Source organism: Polyodon spathula, mitochondrion (genome assembly GCF_017654505.1).
Source record: "Polyodon spathula mitochondrion, complete genome".
NCBI lineage: Eukaryota > Metazoa > Chordata > Actinopteri > Acipenseriformes > Polyodontidae > Polyodon > Polyodon spathula.
The window spans coordinates 1,652-16,512 of record NC_004419.1 but is presented as its reverse complement, the minus strand read 5'-3'; the positions used below and the strand labels follow the sequence as shown (position 1 = coordinate 16,512).

At 45.4% G+C, this 14,861-nt stretch overlaps 13 protein-coding genes across 13 annotated transcripts, besides 22 other annotated features; 1 reads left to right on the top strand and 12 right to left on the bottom strand. All coding sequences in view use genetic code 2, as the record gives it.

The window, feature by feature from the left end:
* Positions 1–807: a D loop (control region).
* Positions 808–877, top strand: a tRNA (tRNA-Pro).
* A 2-nt stretch (positions 878–879) lies between these two features.
* Positions 880–952, bottom strand: a tRNA (tRNA-Thr).
* On the bottom strand, positions 953–2,093 carry CYTB (cytochrome b). Its single transcript has one exon. A coding segment is annotated over exon 1 (1,141 nt).
* Positions 2,094–2,095: 2 nt separating this feature from the next.
* Positions 2,096–2,165, top strand: a tRNA (tRNA-Glu).
* On the top strand, positions 2,166–2,687 carry ND6 (NADH dehydrogenase subunit 6). The gene has a single exon. It carries the CDS (start codon positions 2,166–2,168, stop codon positions 2,685–2,687), a length of 522 nt encoding a protein of 173 aa, NP_740242.1.
* On the bottom strand, positions 2,684–4,525 carry ND5 (NADH dehydrogenase subunit 5). The gene has a single exon. It carries the CDS (start codon positions 4,523–4,525, stop codon positions 2,684–2,686), a length of 1,842 nt encoding a protein of 613 aa, NP_740241.1.
* Positions 4,526–4,598, bottom strand: a tRNA (tRNA-Leu).
* Positions 4,599–4,666, bottom strand: a tRNA (tRNA-Ser).
* Positions 4,667–4,735, bottom strand: a tRNA (tRNA-His).
* Positions 4,736–6,116, bottom strand: ND4 (NADH dehydrogenase subunit 4). The gene has a single exon. A coding segment is annotated over exon 1 (1,381 nt).
* On the bottom strand, positions 6,110–6,406 carry ND4L (NADH dehydrogenase subunit 4L). Its single transcript has one exon. It carries the CDS (start codon positions 6,404–6,406, stop codon positions 6,110–6,112), a length of 297 nt encoding a protein of 98 aa, NP_740239.1.
* Positions 6,407–6,476, bottom strand: a tRNA (tRNA-Arg).
* Positions 6,477–6,825, bottom strand: ND3 (NADH dehydrogenase subunit 3). Its single transcript has one exon. A coding segment is annotated over exon 1 (349 nt).
* Positions 6,826–6,898, bottom strand: a tRNA (tRNA-Gly).
* COX3 (cytochrome c oxidase subunit III) lies at positions 6,899–7,683 on the bottom strand. Its single transcript has one exon. A coding segment is annotated over exon 1 (785 nt).
* On the bottom strand, positions 7,684–8,366 carry ATP6 (ATP synthase F0 subunit 6). The gene has a single exon. A coding segment is annotated over exon 1 (683 nt).
* ATP8 (ATP synthase F0 subunit 8) lies at positions 8,357–8,524 on the bottom strand. The gene has a single exon. The coding sequence runs from the start codon at positions 8,522–8,524 to the stop codon at positions 8,357–8,359; it is 168 nt and encodes a 55-aa protein (NP_740235.1).
* Position 8,525: 1 nt separating this feature from the next.
* Positions 8,526–8,603, bottom strand: a tRNA (tRNA-Lys).
* COX2 (cytochrome c oxidase subunit II) lies at positions 8,593–9,291 on the bottom strand. Its single transcript has one exon. The coding sequence runs from the start codon at positions 9,289–9,291 to the stop codon at positions 8,593–8,595; it is 699 nt and encodes a 232-aa protein (NP_740234.1).
* A 14-nt stretch (positions 9,292–9,305) lies between these two features.
* Positions 9,306–9,377, bottom strand: a tRNA (tRNA-Asp).
* An 8-nt stretch (positions 9,378–9,385) lies between these two features.
* Positions 9,386–9,456, top strand: a tRNA (tRNA-Ser).
* Positions 9,457–9,459: 3 nt separating this feature from the next.
* Positions 9,460–11,013, bottom strand: COX1 (cytochrome c oxidase subunit I). The gene has a single exon. It carries the CDS (start codon positions 11,011–11,013, stop codon positions 9,460–9,462), a length of 1,554 nt encoding a protein of 517 aa, NP_740233.1.
* A 1-nt stretch (position 11,014) lies between these two features.
* Positions 11,015–11,085, top strand: a tRNA (tRNA-Tyr).
* Positions 11,086–11,152, top strand: a tRNA (tRNA-Cys).
* Positions 11,153–11,185: 33 nt separating this feature from the next.
* Positions 11,186–11,258, top strand: a tRNA (tRNA-Asn).
* A 2-nt stretch (positions 11,259–11,260) lies between these two features.
* Positions 11,261–11,329, top strand: a tRNA (tRNA-Ala).
* A 1-nt stretch (position 11,330) lies between these two features.
* Positions 11,331–11,402, bottom strand: a tRNA (tRNA-Trp).
* Positions 11,403–12,448, bottom strand: ND2 (NADH dehydrogenase subunit 2). The gene has a single exon. A coding segment is annotated over exon 1 (1,046 nt).
* Positions 12,449–12,518, bottom strand: a tRNA (tRNA-Met).
* Positions 12,518–12,588, top strand: a tRNA (tRNA-Gln).
* Positions 12,588–12,658, bottom strand: a tRNA (tRNA-Ile).
* A 9-nt stretch (positions 12,659–12,667) lies between these two features.
* ND1 (NADH dehydrogenase subunit 1) lies at positions 12,668–13,642 on the bottom strand. Its single transcript has one exon. It carries the CDS (start codon positions 13,640–13,642, stop codon positions 12,668–12,670), a length of 975 nt encoding a protein of 324 aa, NP_740231.1.
* Positions 13,643–13,717, bottom strand: a tRNA (tRNA-Leu).
* Positions 13,718–14,861, bottom strand: part of an rRNA (l-rRNA) that runs on past the window's edge.

Here is a 14,861-nt window from a genome sequence, read left to right as displayed (position 1 = left end):
TATATATTATTTTGTGTGATTGTGTAATAATGTATACGAATATAATGATAGATACAAATATTTATGTAGTCGGGGATGGTAAAACATGTTGATGCGAGTTAGTCCTGCTTTTGGGGTTTGACAGGAAAGTACAAGAACTTGTTCAATGTAAGGGGGTAGGGGGTTTGTCGAGAATAAGCATCAAAGTTATAAATGTGTAATGTAGAACAATTGGCTTAAGAAGTATCAGGGTGTAGTATGAGAGTTGAAGGTATAATCCGTGGTATTAGGTTAATGTAGTGTAATAATGTTTATGTCATTAAATCATTCATTCAGCTGTTTATAGGACAAAATAGCATGTTCCACTTCCATTTTTCCATGTCGAGGAGTTTTTACATGTACGTGAATGGTAACCTAAAAAAATAACTGATGTTGACAAGATTCTTGGCATGTGGGGTCACGGATTGTATAATACTTATAACATTAATCAGATGCCAGACATAGTTCAGTTATGTGGAAATAACCATTTATGGACTGAAATAGACCCAGAGCCAGTAATAGTTCATTCTATGTACCTTGCAATTATTATCCGTCATCTTCATTAACTTTATATTTTAACGAAATATAGATGGTCGGTTCTACTTTTATTTAATGTTTTTAAAAGTAGGTTATTGTTGGTTATACAAGTTATCTTTAATGTTGTGTAAAAATTAATGTGGATTAAACATACTATGTTTTTGTTGCATTTAAAATTCAATACAGTAAGTGAATGATTTATGGTGGCTAGAAATTAATGTGGATTAAACATAGTACATTTTATGTGTTGTTCAGAGAATAGTTTAATGTAGAATCTTAGCTTTGGGAGTTAAGGGTGAGAGTTGAATTCTCTTTTCTCTGAGTGGCGCTAGGAAGGATTTTAACCTTCGGTCTTCGGTTTACAAGACCGGTGCTTTGATGTCTAAGCTACTAGGGCAGTTTCAGTTTAGGATTTTGTTTTCTAGTCAACCGGTTAGGGGGAGAGCAACTAGGAATAGGGCGAAATAGATCGTGGAGGCAACTTGTCCGATTAGGACGAATGGGTGTTCGACTGGTTGGCCCCCGATTCATGTGAGTACTAACATATCAGCTACTAGGGTTCAGAAGAGGATTTGGGAGAGTGGTCGGAATGTGTTTCCTCGTTGTTTGGAGGTGTGGAGGATTGGTACTAGTATTAGTACTAGGATGGAGAAAAGTAGGGCCAGTACCCCACCTAGTTTGTTGGGGATGGATCGGAGGATGGCGTAGGCAAAGAGGAAGTATCACTCTGGCTTGATGTGTGGGGGTGTGACGAGGGGGTTGGCGGGTGTGAAGTTGTCTGGGTCTCCTAAGAGGTTTGGGGAAAAGAGTGCAATGGCGGTGAGTCCGATTAGTATCAGGATGAATCCGAGTAGGTCTTTGTATGAAAAATATGGGTGAAATGGTACTTTGTCTGCGTCTGAGTTTAATCCTGTTGGGTTGTTTGATCCTGTTTGATGAAGGAATAGGAGGTGGATTATGCTTGCGCCTGCAATTACGAATGGCAGAAGGAAGTGGAAGGCGAAGAATCGGGTTAGGGTGGCGTTGTCTACTGAGAAACCACCTCAGATTCATTGTACTAGGGTGTCCCCGATGTAGGGGAAGGCGGAAAGAAGGTTGGTAATTACGGTGGCCCCTCAGAAGGATATCTGTCCTCATGGGAGCACATATCCTACGAAGGCGGTTATTATAGTTAGGAGTAGGAGAACTACTCCGATGTTTCAGGTTTCTTTGTAGAGGTATGAGCCATAGTATATGCCTCGGGCTACGTGAAGGTAGAGGCAGATGAAGAAAAAGGAGGCTCCGTTTGCATGAATGTTTCGAATTAGTCATCCGTAGTTAACATCTCGACAGATGTGGGCGACGGAGGAGAAGGCTGTTGAGATGTCAGCTGTGTAGTGTATTGCGAGAAATAATCCTGTTAGAATCTGTGTGATTAGGCAGAGGCCAAGGAGTGAGCCAGAATTTCATCATACGGAGATGTTAGAGGGTGCTGGAAGATCAATAAATGCTCCATTAATAATTTTAAGAAGGGGGTGTGTTTTTCGGATGTTAGCCATTGGTTTTTATAGTTGAATTAACAACGGTGGTTTTTCAAGTCATTAGTCTTGGTTAGAGTCCGAGTAAAAATTATGTTTTATTTTACTTTTTTAGTTTTAGTTGGGTTAGTTTTGGGTTTGGTAGGGGTGGCTTCAAATCCTGCCCCTTATTTTGCGGCTTTGGGGTTGGTTGTGGCTGCTGCGGTTGGGTGTGGTATCTTGGTTGGACATGGGGGGTCTTTTCTTTCATTAATTTTGTTTTTAATTTACCTGGGTGGGATGTTGGTGGTGTTTGCTTATTCTGCGGCGTTAGCTGCGGAGCCTTATCCTGAGACATGGGGAGATTGATCGGTGTTGTTTTATGTTGTGGTTTATGTTGTGGGTGTTTTGATTGTGGGCACTTTGGTGAGTAATGATTGGTATTCGTGTTCTTGGGTGGTTGTTGATGAGTTTAAGGATTTGTCGTTGCTTCGTGGGGATTTTAGTGGGGTGGCGTTTATGTACTCTTTAGGGGGGTTTATGTTGATAGTGTCGGGGTGGGTTTTGTTGTTAACGTTGTTTGTGGTGTTGGAGCTTACTCGTGGGCTCAGTCGGGGGGCTCTTCGGGCTGTCTAAATTAGTGTAATGAGGAGAATTGACAGTGCAGTGGTCAGGAAGAAAATTGTTAAGTATGTTTTGATTAGGCCTTGTTGGATATTGTTTGTGGCTTTAATCATTGGGATTTGGTTGGTTGTGACTCCTTTTGGTCCTATTTTTTCTAGTCATGTTTGGTCGATCAGGTGGGTTGCTATGGTCTGTCCTAGGTTTAGTTTGATTTTTGGGGCTAGTCGGTGGATGATTGATGGGAAATATCCTAGTATGTTGGAGAAGTTGTGGAGGGGGAGGGTTGGGGTGATTTTTAGTTGTTTGTTTGTCAGATTTGTCAGTTCTAGGGCTATGAGAAGTCCTAAGGTTGTCACCAGTAGTGCGGATAGTTTGAGGGTTGTGGGTATGGTTATGATTGGTGTTTTTGTTGGAAGGAAGTTGGAGGTAATGAATAGTCCGGCGAGGATGCTTCCTCAGGCAAGTCGTTTGATTGGGTTGATTACTGTTGGGTTGTTTTCGTTGAGGGGGGATAGGGGTAGGAATCGGGGGGATCCTATGGAGGCGAAGAAGATGACTCGGAAGCTGTACACGGCTGTGAAGGAGGTGGCAATAAGGGTCAGGGTAAGGGCTCAGGCGTTTAGGTGAGATGTGTTAAGAGCTTCAATAATAGCGTCTTTTGAGAAGAATCCTGAGAGGAATGGTATTCCGGTGAGAGCTAGGCTGCCAATGGTGAGGCAGGTTGAGGTGAATGGAAGTATGGTGTGGAGGCCTCCTATTTTTCGGATGTCTTGTTCGTCGTTTAGGCTGTGAATAATGGATCCGGAGCATAGGAATAGTATTGCTTTAAAGAATGCGTGGGTACAAATGTGTAGGAAAGCTAATTGGGGTTGGTTTAAGCCGATGGTGACTATCATTAAGCCTAGTTGGCTGGATGTAGAAAATGCTACGATTTTTTTGATGTCATTTTGAGTGAGGGCACAGGCGGCGGTGAATAGGGTGGTGGTGGCTCCCAAGCACAGGCAGGTGGTTAGCGCAAGTTGGTTGTGTTCTATTAAGGGGTGAAGTCGGATTAGTAGGAAAATGCCGGCTACAACCATAGTGCTGGAGTGTAGTAAGGCAGAGACCGGTGTGGGGCCTTCTATTGCTGAAGGGAGTCAGGGGTGGAGGCCGAATTGAGCTGATTTTCCTGTGGCGGCAAGGATTAGGCCTATGAGTGGCAGGGTTGCCGGGTTGTCTTGGGAGGAGGCGAATATTTGTTGGATTTCTCAAGTGTTTATGTTTATTGCAAATCATGCCATGCTTAGGATTAGTCCAATGTCTCCTACTCGGTTGTAGATGACGGCTTGTAAGGCGGCAGTGTTGGCGTCTGCACGTCCGTATCATCATCCGATTAGCAGGAAGGACATAATGCCTACTCCTTCTCAGCCGATGAATAGTTGGAATATATTGTTAGCTGTGACTAGGGTAATTATGGCGATTAAGAATAAGAGTAGGTATTTAAAGAATCGGTTTATGTTGGGGTCTGAGTGTATGTATCATGAAGCGAATTCTAGGATTGATCATGTAACGTAGAGGGCGACGGGTGTAAAAATAATTGAGTATTGGTCAAATTTGAAGCTGACGTTGATGTTGAAGGTGGCGATGTTTATTCAGTGTCAGTTGGTGGTGATGGTTTCTATGCCTTGATCAAAGAATATTGCGAGGGGGAGCAGGCTGATGTAGAAGGCCGTTTGAACTGCGGTTTTAACATGGGTGGTCGCTCATTTTTTGTTAAGAGGGCTGGGATTGAGGGAGACGATGAGGGGGTACGTTAGGAGGAAAAGAATAATGAGGAGGGTTGAGTTAAAGATAAGTGTTGGTGGATGCATAGCTTCTACTTGGAGTTGCACCAAGAGTTTTTGGTTCCTAAGACCAACGGATGAGCTATTATCCTTTAGAAGCCGAGTGACCCATGGATTTGAACCATGGTGCTGAAGAATTAGCAGTTCTTAGTGCCCCTGGCTTCTCTCGGTGAACAAGGAGGGTTTAGCTCCCATCTTTAGAACCACAATCTAATATTTTGTTTAAACTATGTTTACAGAAGCATCAACCTCACATGAGCTCTGGTTTTAGTGTCAGTATGATGATGGGGATTAGGTGTAGCGCCATGAGTAGGTGTTCTCGTGTGTGGGATGGTTCAATTGCTGTGATTAAGGTGGTTACAGGGCCTCGTTGTGTTATTAGATACATATAGAGAGAATAGCTGGCGGTGATAAGGGTTCCGGTCCCTGTAAGGATAATTGTTCAGCTTGATCAGTTGAATATTGAGGTGATGATAATTAGTTCTCCTATAAGGTTGGGGAGGGGAGGGAGGGCTAAGTTGGCCAGGTTGGCGATGAATCATCATGCAGCTATCAGGGGGAGGATGGCTTGTATTCCTCGTGCGAGAAGCAGGGTTCGACTGTGGAGGCGCTCATAATTGGTGTTTGCTAGGCAGAATAATGCGGAAGATGCTAATCCGTGTGCGATCATTAAAATGATAGCTCCGGTGAAGCCTCAGGGGGTTTGGATGAGGATTCCCGCTACTACTAGTCCCATGTGGCTTACTGAAGAGTAAGCAATTAGGGATTTTAGATCTGTCTGTCGTAGACAAATTGATCCGGTCATGATAATGCCTCATAGGGCCAGGATAATAAATGGGTATGCAAGGTTTTTGGATGCAGGCTCTAGTATAATAATCATTCGTATCATGCCATAACCGCCTAGTTTTAGTAGTACGGCAGCTAGGACTATAGATCCTGCAACTGGGGCTTCTACGTGTGCTTTTGGTAATCAGAGGTGGACTCCGTAGAGGGGTATTTTTACTAGGAAGGCAATTAAGCAGGCTGCTCATCAGATTTTATCGGCTCAGGTGCATAGGGGGGCAGGTTGTATGTATTGGATAATTAGTATTGATAGGGAGCCTATTTCTTTTTGTAGGATCAGTAGGGCAACTAGTAGGGGGAGGGACCCGGCTAGTGTGTAGAATAGGAAGTAGGTGCCTGCGTTGAGACGTTCGGTTTGGTTTCCTCATCGTGTGATAATAATCAGGGTGGGGATTAGTGTGGTTTCAAATATGATGTAGAATAAGATGATTTCGGTGGCCCCGAAGGCTATAATTAAGAATAGTTGGAGAGACACTAGAAGGGTGATGTAGGTTCGTTGACGACTAACGGGCTCTGGAGAAATGTGGTTTTGGCTTGCTAGAATCATTAGGGGTAGTAGTCAGCATGTTAGGACTAGTAGGGGGGTGGAGAGTGGATCCGTGCCTAGGTAGGGGTTAGTGGAAGTTCAGCCAGTTTCTGAGCTCCAGTTGAGTAGGGTTAGGCTTGCGGTGGCAATGATTAAGGCTTGGGCTGTTGTTGTGGCTCATAGTCATTTTGGTGTTGCAAGTCATGTTGTGGGGAATAGCATTAATGTCGGGATTAAGATTTTTAGCATTGTAGTAGGTTTAGGTTTTGGAGGTGATCTGTGCCGTGCGTTCGCGTGGCGGCAACGAGGAGGGCCAGGCCTGCTCCGGCTTCGCATGCCGAAAATGCAAGTAGGAGTATGGGGGCGGTGGCATGGGTGGTTGATTCTAATTGGAGGGACCAGAGGGAGAGGGCAATAAATAGGGATAATATTATTCCTTCTAGGCAGAGGAGGGCAGAGAGAAGGTGGGTTCGATGGAAGGTCAATCCTATAAGTCCTAGTATGAAGGCAGAGCTGAAGCTGAAGTGTACTGGGGTCATAAGACGACTATGGACTTGCACCATAATTAGTTGAGCCGAAATCAGCGGTCTTACTTTGGACTAGTCGTCTATTCAGCCCATTCAAGTCCTCCTTGGGTTCATTCATAGATGAGACCTAGGGTTAGTAGGACTAAGATGGCTATTGCTCATAATAGGGCGGTGGTGGGGGAGGCTAGTTGGTCTCCTCAGGGTAGGGGGAGTAGTAATGCAATTTCTAGGTCGAACAACAGAAATAAGATTGCCACCAGGAAGAATCGTAGTGAGAAGGGGAGGCGGGCGGATCCAAGGGGGTCAAAGCCGCATTCATATGGAGAAAGTTTTTCGGAGTCAGGATTTATTTGAGGCAGTCAGAATGCAACAGTTGCTAAGATGCAGGATAGGGCGATTGCAATTGCTAGGATTGTTATAGCTAGATTCATTACCTTTCCTTGGATTTTAACCAAGGCTTAATGATTGGAAGTCACTTGTACTGAGTGCTAATACTAGAAAGGTTATGATCCTCATCAATAGATAGAGACGTAGAGGAATAGTCATACTACATCTACAAAATGTCAGTATCATGCGGCAGCTTCGAATCCGAAGTGGTGTTCAGATGTAAAGTGGTACTGGATTTGTCGGAGAAGACATACCGCTAAGAAAGTGGAGCCGATGATGACGTGGAGTCCATGAAATCCTGTTGCGACGAAGAAGGTGGAGCCGTACACTCCGTCGGCGATGGTGAATGGGGCTTCGTAGTATTCTATCGCTTGCAGGGCTGTAAAGTAGAACCCTAGCAGGATGGTCAGGGTCAGAGCTTGGATGGTTTGTTTGCGTTCACGTTCTATGATGCTGTGGTGGGCTCAGGTGACTGTAACGCCGGAGGCTAGTAGTACTGCTGTGTTGAGTAGTGGTACTTCAAAGGGGTCTAGTGGGATGATGCCGGTGGGAGGTCAGCATCCCCCTAGCTCTGGTGTGGGTGCCAAGCTCGAGTGGTAGAATGCTCAGAAAAAGCCTAGAAAGAAGAAAACTTCTGAGGTGATAAATAAAATTATTCCATATCGGAGTCCTTTTTGGACAGGGGGTGTATGGTGTCCTTGAAATGTGCCTTCTCGAATAATGTCTCGTCATCATTGGTACATGGTTAAGAGAAGCAAGGCGAGTCCTATTGTTATAAGTACTGTGGAGTTAAAGTGGAATCAGACTGCAAGTCCTGATGTCATCAGGAGGGCAGCTACTGCACCGGTTAGGGGTCAGGGGCTGGGGTCGACCATGTGATATGCGTGTGCTTGGCGGGCCATTAGACGTTTTCTTGTAGGTAGAGGCTTAGTAGGAGAACAAATACGTATGCTTGGATTATTGCCACGGCTACTTCTAGCAGGGTTAGTAGGAATAGGACTACTGATGTTAAAATGGCCACGGTTGGCATTATTGGAAGGAGTACGAATGCGGCGGTAGCAATTAGTTGGATTAATAGATGGCCTGCAGTTAGGTTTGCTGTGAGTCGGACGCCTAAGGCCAGGGGGCGGATAAATAGGCTAATTGTTTCGATGACAATCAAGACTGGAATGAGGGGCACTGGGGTTCCCTCTGGTAGTAGGTGGCCTAGGGCGGCGGTGGGTTGGTTTCGTATGCCAATAATCACGGTGGCCAGTCATAGGGGGACGGCGAACCCCATGTTGAGGGAGAGTTGTGTTGTAGGAGTAAAGGTATATGGAAGTAGGCCCAGTAGATTGAGTGTAATCAAAAGTAGCATTAGGGCTGTCAGTAAGACAGCTCATTTGTGGCCGCCGAGATTGATAGGAAGCATGAGTTGTTGTGTGAATCGGTTAATAAATCAGGCTTGTAGGGTCAAGAGGCGATTGTTTAGTCATCGGTTAGTGGGGGTGGGGATGAGGATTCATGGGAGGCTAAGTGCTAGGGCAATTAGAGGGATTCCCAGGTGTGTGGGGCTCATGAATTGGTCAAAAAAGCTTAGGATCATGGTCAGGTTCAGGGTTCAGGTTTAATTTTTTCTGCATTTTTATGGGTAGGTTCATTTGTGAAGGTGTGGCTTAGAACTTTGGGTGGTAGAATAATTAGGAAGACAAGTCATGAAAAAACTAAAATTATAAATCATGGACTGGGATTTAGTTGGGGCATGTCACTAAGGGTGGTTGGGGGCCACCAATCTTTAGCTTAAAAGGCTTAACGCTAGTCCCTATTTAGCTTCTTGGTGAAGATTCTTCTAGTATTAATGAAGATCAGTTTTCGAAGTGCTCTAGGGGGACTGCTTCAACGACGATGGGTATGAAGCTATGATTGGCTCCGCAGATTTCAGAGCATTGACCGTAATAAACTCCTGGTCGTGAGGTGATAAAGGCTGTTTGGTTTAGGCGTCCTGGTACTGCGTCTATTTTAATGCCTAGGGCGGGTACTGCTCAGGCGTGGAGCACATCTTCTGCAGAGACTAAAACTCGAATTGGGGACTCCATGGGTACTACTATTCGGTGGTCTGTCTCTAGTAGTCGGAATTGTCCGGGAGTGAGGTCTTGTGTGGGAATTATATAGGAGTCAAAGCCTAAGTTTTCGTAGTCTGTGTATTCATAGCTTCAGTATCATTGGTGTCCTATAGCTTTGATTGTTAGGTGAGGGTCGTTAATTTCGTCTATTAGGTAGAGAATTCGGAGGGAGGGTAGAGCGATTAAAATTAGGATTACTGCTGGGAGTACTGTTCACACAATTTCGATTTCTTGGGAGTCTAGTACGTATTTGTTTGTTAGTTTAGTTGACACTATGGCCACAATAATGTAAAGTACTAAAGTACTGATTAGGAAGACAATCATTAGTGTGTGGTCATGAAAGTGGAGAAGTTCTTCTATAACAGGTGAGGCCGCGTCTTGGAATCCTAATTGTGATGGATGTGCCATTTAGTCCATGGACTTAAGGCACGCAGGGCTTTAACCTGCAATTTTGCCTCGACAAGGCAATGTAATAGCAATTTTACTAGTGTCTCATTGGGATAAGAAAGTGGCAGAGTGGTTATGCGGCTGGCTTGAAACCAGTAAATGGGGGTTCAATTCCTTCCTTTCTCGAGGTTAGTTGGTTGATTGTACTTGCACGAAGGCAGGTTCTTCATAGGTGTGGTATGGAGGTGGGCAGCCATGAAGTCACTCAACATTTGTGGCTGTAAGTTCGACTGATAGGACTTCTCGTTTAGCTGCGAATGCTTCTCAAAGAATGAATAAGAACATAATTACAGCGATAAGCGAGATTAATGAGCCAACTGAGGAGACAGTGTTTCATAGGGCGTAGGCGTCGGGGTAGTCTGAGTATCGACGGGGTATGCCTGCGAGGCCTAGGAAGTGTTGGGGGAAGAATGTTAAATTGACGCCTACGAACATTACAGCAAAGTGGATTTTAGATCAGGTGCTGTGAAGTGTGTAACCTGTGAAAAGTGGGAATCAGTGAACGAAAGCCCCTATAATAGCAAATACGGCCCCCATTGATAGTACGTAGTGAAAGTGTGCTACAACGTAGTAGGTGTCGTGAAGCACGATGTCTAGGGATGAGTTGGCTAAGACAATTCCTGTTAAGCCTCCCACTGTAAATAGGAAGATAAAGCCTAGGGCTCATAGTAGGGGAGTGTCTCATTTGATTGAGCCGCCGTGGAGGGTGGCTAATCAGCTAAAGACTTTGACCCCTGTTGGGATGGCAATGATTATTGTGGCGGAGGTGAAATAGGCCCGTGTGTCTACGTCTATTCCAACTGTAAACATGTGGTGGGCTCACACGATAAATCCTAGCAGGCCGATAGCCATTATAGCCCATACCATGCCTATGTATCCAAAGGGTTCTTTTTTACCTGCATAGTAGGCTACAATGTGGGAAATCATGCCAAATCCAGGTAAAATTAGAATATATACTTCTGGGTGGCCGAAGAATCAGAACAGGTGCTGATACAGGATGGGGTCTCCCCCTCCGGCGGGGTCAAAGAATGTGGTATTTAAATTTCGATCTGTCAGCAGTATTGTAATTCCTGCAGCTAGAACTGGTAGTGATAGGAGGAGGAGTACAGCTGTAACTAGTACAGATCACACGAATAGGGGGGTTTGATACTGAAATACTGCGGGAGGTTTTATGTTGATAATCGTAGTGATAAAATTAATAGCCCCTAGGATAGACGACACCCCAGCCAAGTGTAGGGAGAAGATGGTAAGGTCTACAGAGGCTCCTGCGTGGGCTAGGTTTCCTGCCAGAGGGGGGTAGACAGTTCACCCGGTGCCGGCTCCGGCCTCTACCCCAGAGGAGGCCAAAAGGAGAAGGAAGGATGGGGGTAGGAGCCAGAAACTCATATTATTCATGCGAGGGAAGGCTATATCTGGAGCTCCGATTATCAGGGGGACCAGTCAATTTCCGAATCCGCCGATTATGATGGGTATTACTATAAAGAAAATCATGACAAAGGCGTGGGCTGTGACGATAACATTATAGATTTGATCATCGCCAAGTAAGGCACCGGGTTGGCTTAGTTCGGCACGAATCAGTAGACTGAGGGCTGTGCCGACTATGCCTGCTCAGGCACCAAATACTAAATACAGGGTGCCAATATCTTTGTGGTTAGTAGAAAAGAATCAACGGGTGATTGCCACAGGTAAGATGGCTGAGTATTTAAGCGGTGGATTGTAGCCCCATGCACAGAGGTTAAAGTCCTCTTCTTACCAAGTTCCGTGGTGGAGGCCACATCAGATTGCAAACCTGAAGACGCGGGCTCGCCGCCTGCCGGGACTTCCTCCAGCCTTTATCCTCCCTGGCGGGAGGAAGTAGATGAATGCTCGCTGGATAGGGCACTTAGCTGTTAACTAAGATTTTGTAGGATCGAGGCCTTCTCATCTAGGAAAGGCTTTAGCTTAATTAAAGTATCTGGGTTGCATTCAGAAGATGTGGGGTAATGTCCTGCAAGTCTTAACAGGGGCTAGGAGATTTTCACTCCTGCTTAAAGCTTTGAAGGCTTTTGGTCTAAGGCTTATCCTAAGCCCCTTATGTTATTAGGGCTATAATTGTAGGTGTGGTTGGTAGTAATGTTAGTGCCAGTAGGGTGGTGATGGAGAGGGTTATGGTAGTCTGTGATGATTTTTGGCGTCACGTTGAGGTGTTGTTGTTAGTGTTGGGGGAGATTGTTAAGGTTATTGCATAGCATATTCGTAGGTAGAAGAAGAGGCTGAGTAGGGCGGCTATAGCTATGATTGATGCTGTGAGGGGGAGGTTTTGTTTGGTTAGTTCTTGTAGGATGAGTCATTTGGGTATAAAGCCTGTTAGTGGAGGGAGGCCTCCTAGGGAAAGTAGGGTTATTATTGCTATTGTGGTTATTATGGGGGTTTTCGATCAGGTAAGGGCTAGTGCGTTTAGTTTTGTGGAGGTCACATTTTTGAATGTCAGGAAAGTTGCGGTGGTTATGATAATGTAGAGGGTTAGGTTAAGTATGGCGAGGCTGGGGGAGTATTGTATGATAACTATTATTCAGCCTAGGTGAGCGATGGATGAGTATGCTAGGATTTTTCGTAGTTGTGTTTGGTTTAATCCGCCTCATCCGCCAACGATGGTGGAGGCTAGGCCTAGGGTGATTATAAGGGTGGGGTTTATTATTGGGCTGATTTGGTAAATTAGGGCGAATGGGGCTAGTTTTTGTCAGGTAGAGAGGATAAGTCCTGTGGTGAGGTCAAGGCCTTGTAATACTTCTGGCAATCAGTAGTGGATGGGGGCAAGTCCGATTTTAAGGGCCAGGGCTATGGTGATTAAGGTTAGGGCTGTGGGGTTGGATATTTCTTGAATGTTTCATTCTCCTGTCAATCAGGCATTTGTAGTGCTAGCAAATAAAATTATGGCTGCGGCCGTTGCTTGGGTTAGAAAGTACTTGGTTGTGGCCTCAACTGCTCGGGGGTGGTGTTGTTGTGCTATTAGTGGGATAATGGCTAGTGTGTTGATTTCTAGGCCTATTCATGCTAGGAGTCAGTGGGAGCTTGCAAATGTTAGGGTGGTTCCGATTCCTAGACTTGAAAGCAGGATGGCAAATACGTAGGGGTTCATTAATAAAGGAAGGATTTTAACCAACATGTTTGGGGTATGGGCCCAAAAGCTTTAATTAGCTGACTTTACTAGGAAGTGGTGTAGTGGAAGCACCAAGAGTTTTGATCTCTTGAGGATGGGTTCGAATCCCTTTTTTCTAAGGAAGCGAGGGGACTTGAACCCCTATTATCCACTCTATCAAAGTGGCCCTTGGCCTTCAGGCACGGTTCCTATATTGTGCTAGATTTGTGGTGGGAGTCCAGCGGAGGCGATTGGGAGGGAAATGTGTCATAGGACAAGGGCTAGGGTGATGGGGAGAAAGTTTTTTCATACTAGATGTATCAATTGGTCGTATCGGAATCGTGGATACGAGGCTCGGACTCATAAGAATAGCATGGATAGTATTGAGGCTTTAATTATGAGGTTGAGGGTTGTTATTTCGGGGAACATGGGGTTGTGGTAGGCTCCGAGGAATAGGATTGTGGAGAGGGTGTTTATTAGAAGAATGTTGGCGTATTCGGCTAGGAAGAATAGGGCGAATGGTCCTCCTGCATATTCTACGTTGAAGCCAGAGACTAGTTCTGATTCCCCTTCTGTGAGGTCAAATGGGGCTCGGTTTGTTTCTGCAAGGGTGGAAATATACCATATTGCTGCGAGGGGTCAGCCTGGGGCGAGTAGTCAGATTGCTTCTTGTGCGGTGTTAAAGGTGTGAAGGGTAAAATTGCCGGTGAAGACAATCATGCATAGGAGAATTAGGCCTAGGCTTACTTCGTAGGAGATTGTTTGTGCTACTGCTCGAAGTGCCCCGATGAGGGCGTATTTTGAAGTGGAGGCTCAGCCGGATCCTAGGATTGAGTAGACTGCTAGACTGGAGAGGGCTAGGATAAATAGGATGCCTAGGTTGAGGTCTGCAATTGAGTAGGGCATGGGTAGGGGTATTCAGAGGGTGAGGGCTAAGGTTAGTGCTAGAATTGGAGTTGCTAAGAATAGAAGTGGGGAGGCTGTGGTAGGCGGGACAGGTTCTTTAATGAATAGCTTGATACCGTCAGCAATGGGTTGTAGTAAGCCGTAGGGTCCAACGATGTTGGGGCCTTTTCGTAGTTGTATGTAGCCTAGTACTTTTCGTTCAATAAGGGTTAGGAATGCTACTGCTAGTAGGATGGGGATGATGTATGCTAATGGATTGATTAGGTAGGTTAGCAGGTGAGAGGTCATAGCTAAGAAGAGGATTTGAACCTCTGTTGGAAAGGGCTTAGGCCTTTTGCAATTACCAAGCTCTGCCATCTTAGCTTGCCCTGTTTTAGGGGAAAGGTTTGTGCCCCTTTACCTATTTTAGTTGTTTTCATTAGGTTGGGGTGGGGCGTGCTTGTAGTATTGGCCCCAGCCTTCCGGTCCTTTCGTACTAGGAAGGGTCACTGCATAGATAGAAACTGACCTGGATTACTCCGGTCTGAACTCAGATCACGTAGGACTTTAATCGTTGAACAAACGAACCCTTAATAGCGGCTGCACCATTAGGATGTCCTGATCCAACATCGAGGTCGTAAACCCTTTCGTCGATATGGACTCTTAGAAAGGATTGCGCTGTTATCCCTAGGGTAACTTGGTTCGTTGATCAGGCTGGGCCTGGATCATTGTTCGTCAGATATTCTGTTGCTTTGGGCTGTCGCCCTAGGTTTTAGGGGCAGTGCCCCCGTCGACATGGAGGCTTTTTTGTCCTCCGTGGTCGCCCCAACCGAAAACATTAGGATCAGAGGTACTATTATGCTTATAGCTGTTATTCCTGTTGGTGTGTTGGCTTGATAGCATAGTTGATCTTGTGTTTTAAGCTCCATAGGGTCTTCTCGTCTTATGTGGTTATGCTCGCCTCTGCACGAGCAGGTCAATTTCACTGACTGGAAAAAGGAGACAGTCGAGCCCTCGTTATGCCATTCATACAGGTCTTCATTTAAAAGACAAGTGATTACGCTACCTTCGCACGGTCAAAATACCGCGGCCGTTAAACTTTTGGTCACAGGGCAGGCGGGACCTCTAATACATTGTTTGCAAGAGGCGATGTTTTTGGTAAACAGGCGAGGCTCGTGTTTGCCGAGTTCCTTCTTTTTCTTTTAGTCTTTCCTTGGTGAGCACTCCTGTGTGGGATTAACGGTTGTGTTTTACAGGTTTTCTTGAGTTTCATTGGTATTCYGNATTTCCCTCTTTGGTGGGTCCGTTATTTGNCAGCGGTGAGTCCGATCTTGACTTACACATGTGCTGGGAAGAAGGTCGNGCCTTCNTGTTACTATTTAGCATTATTGCTTCTATAGTTGTATAGAGTAGCTCAGTAAGTTARGGGATTGTGATTGTTTTATCGGGATAATAGGGTGGAGTTTTGTCTGAGCTTTAACGCTTTCTGTGCAGGTGGCTGCTTTTAGGCCCACTGAAACAAATTTCC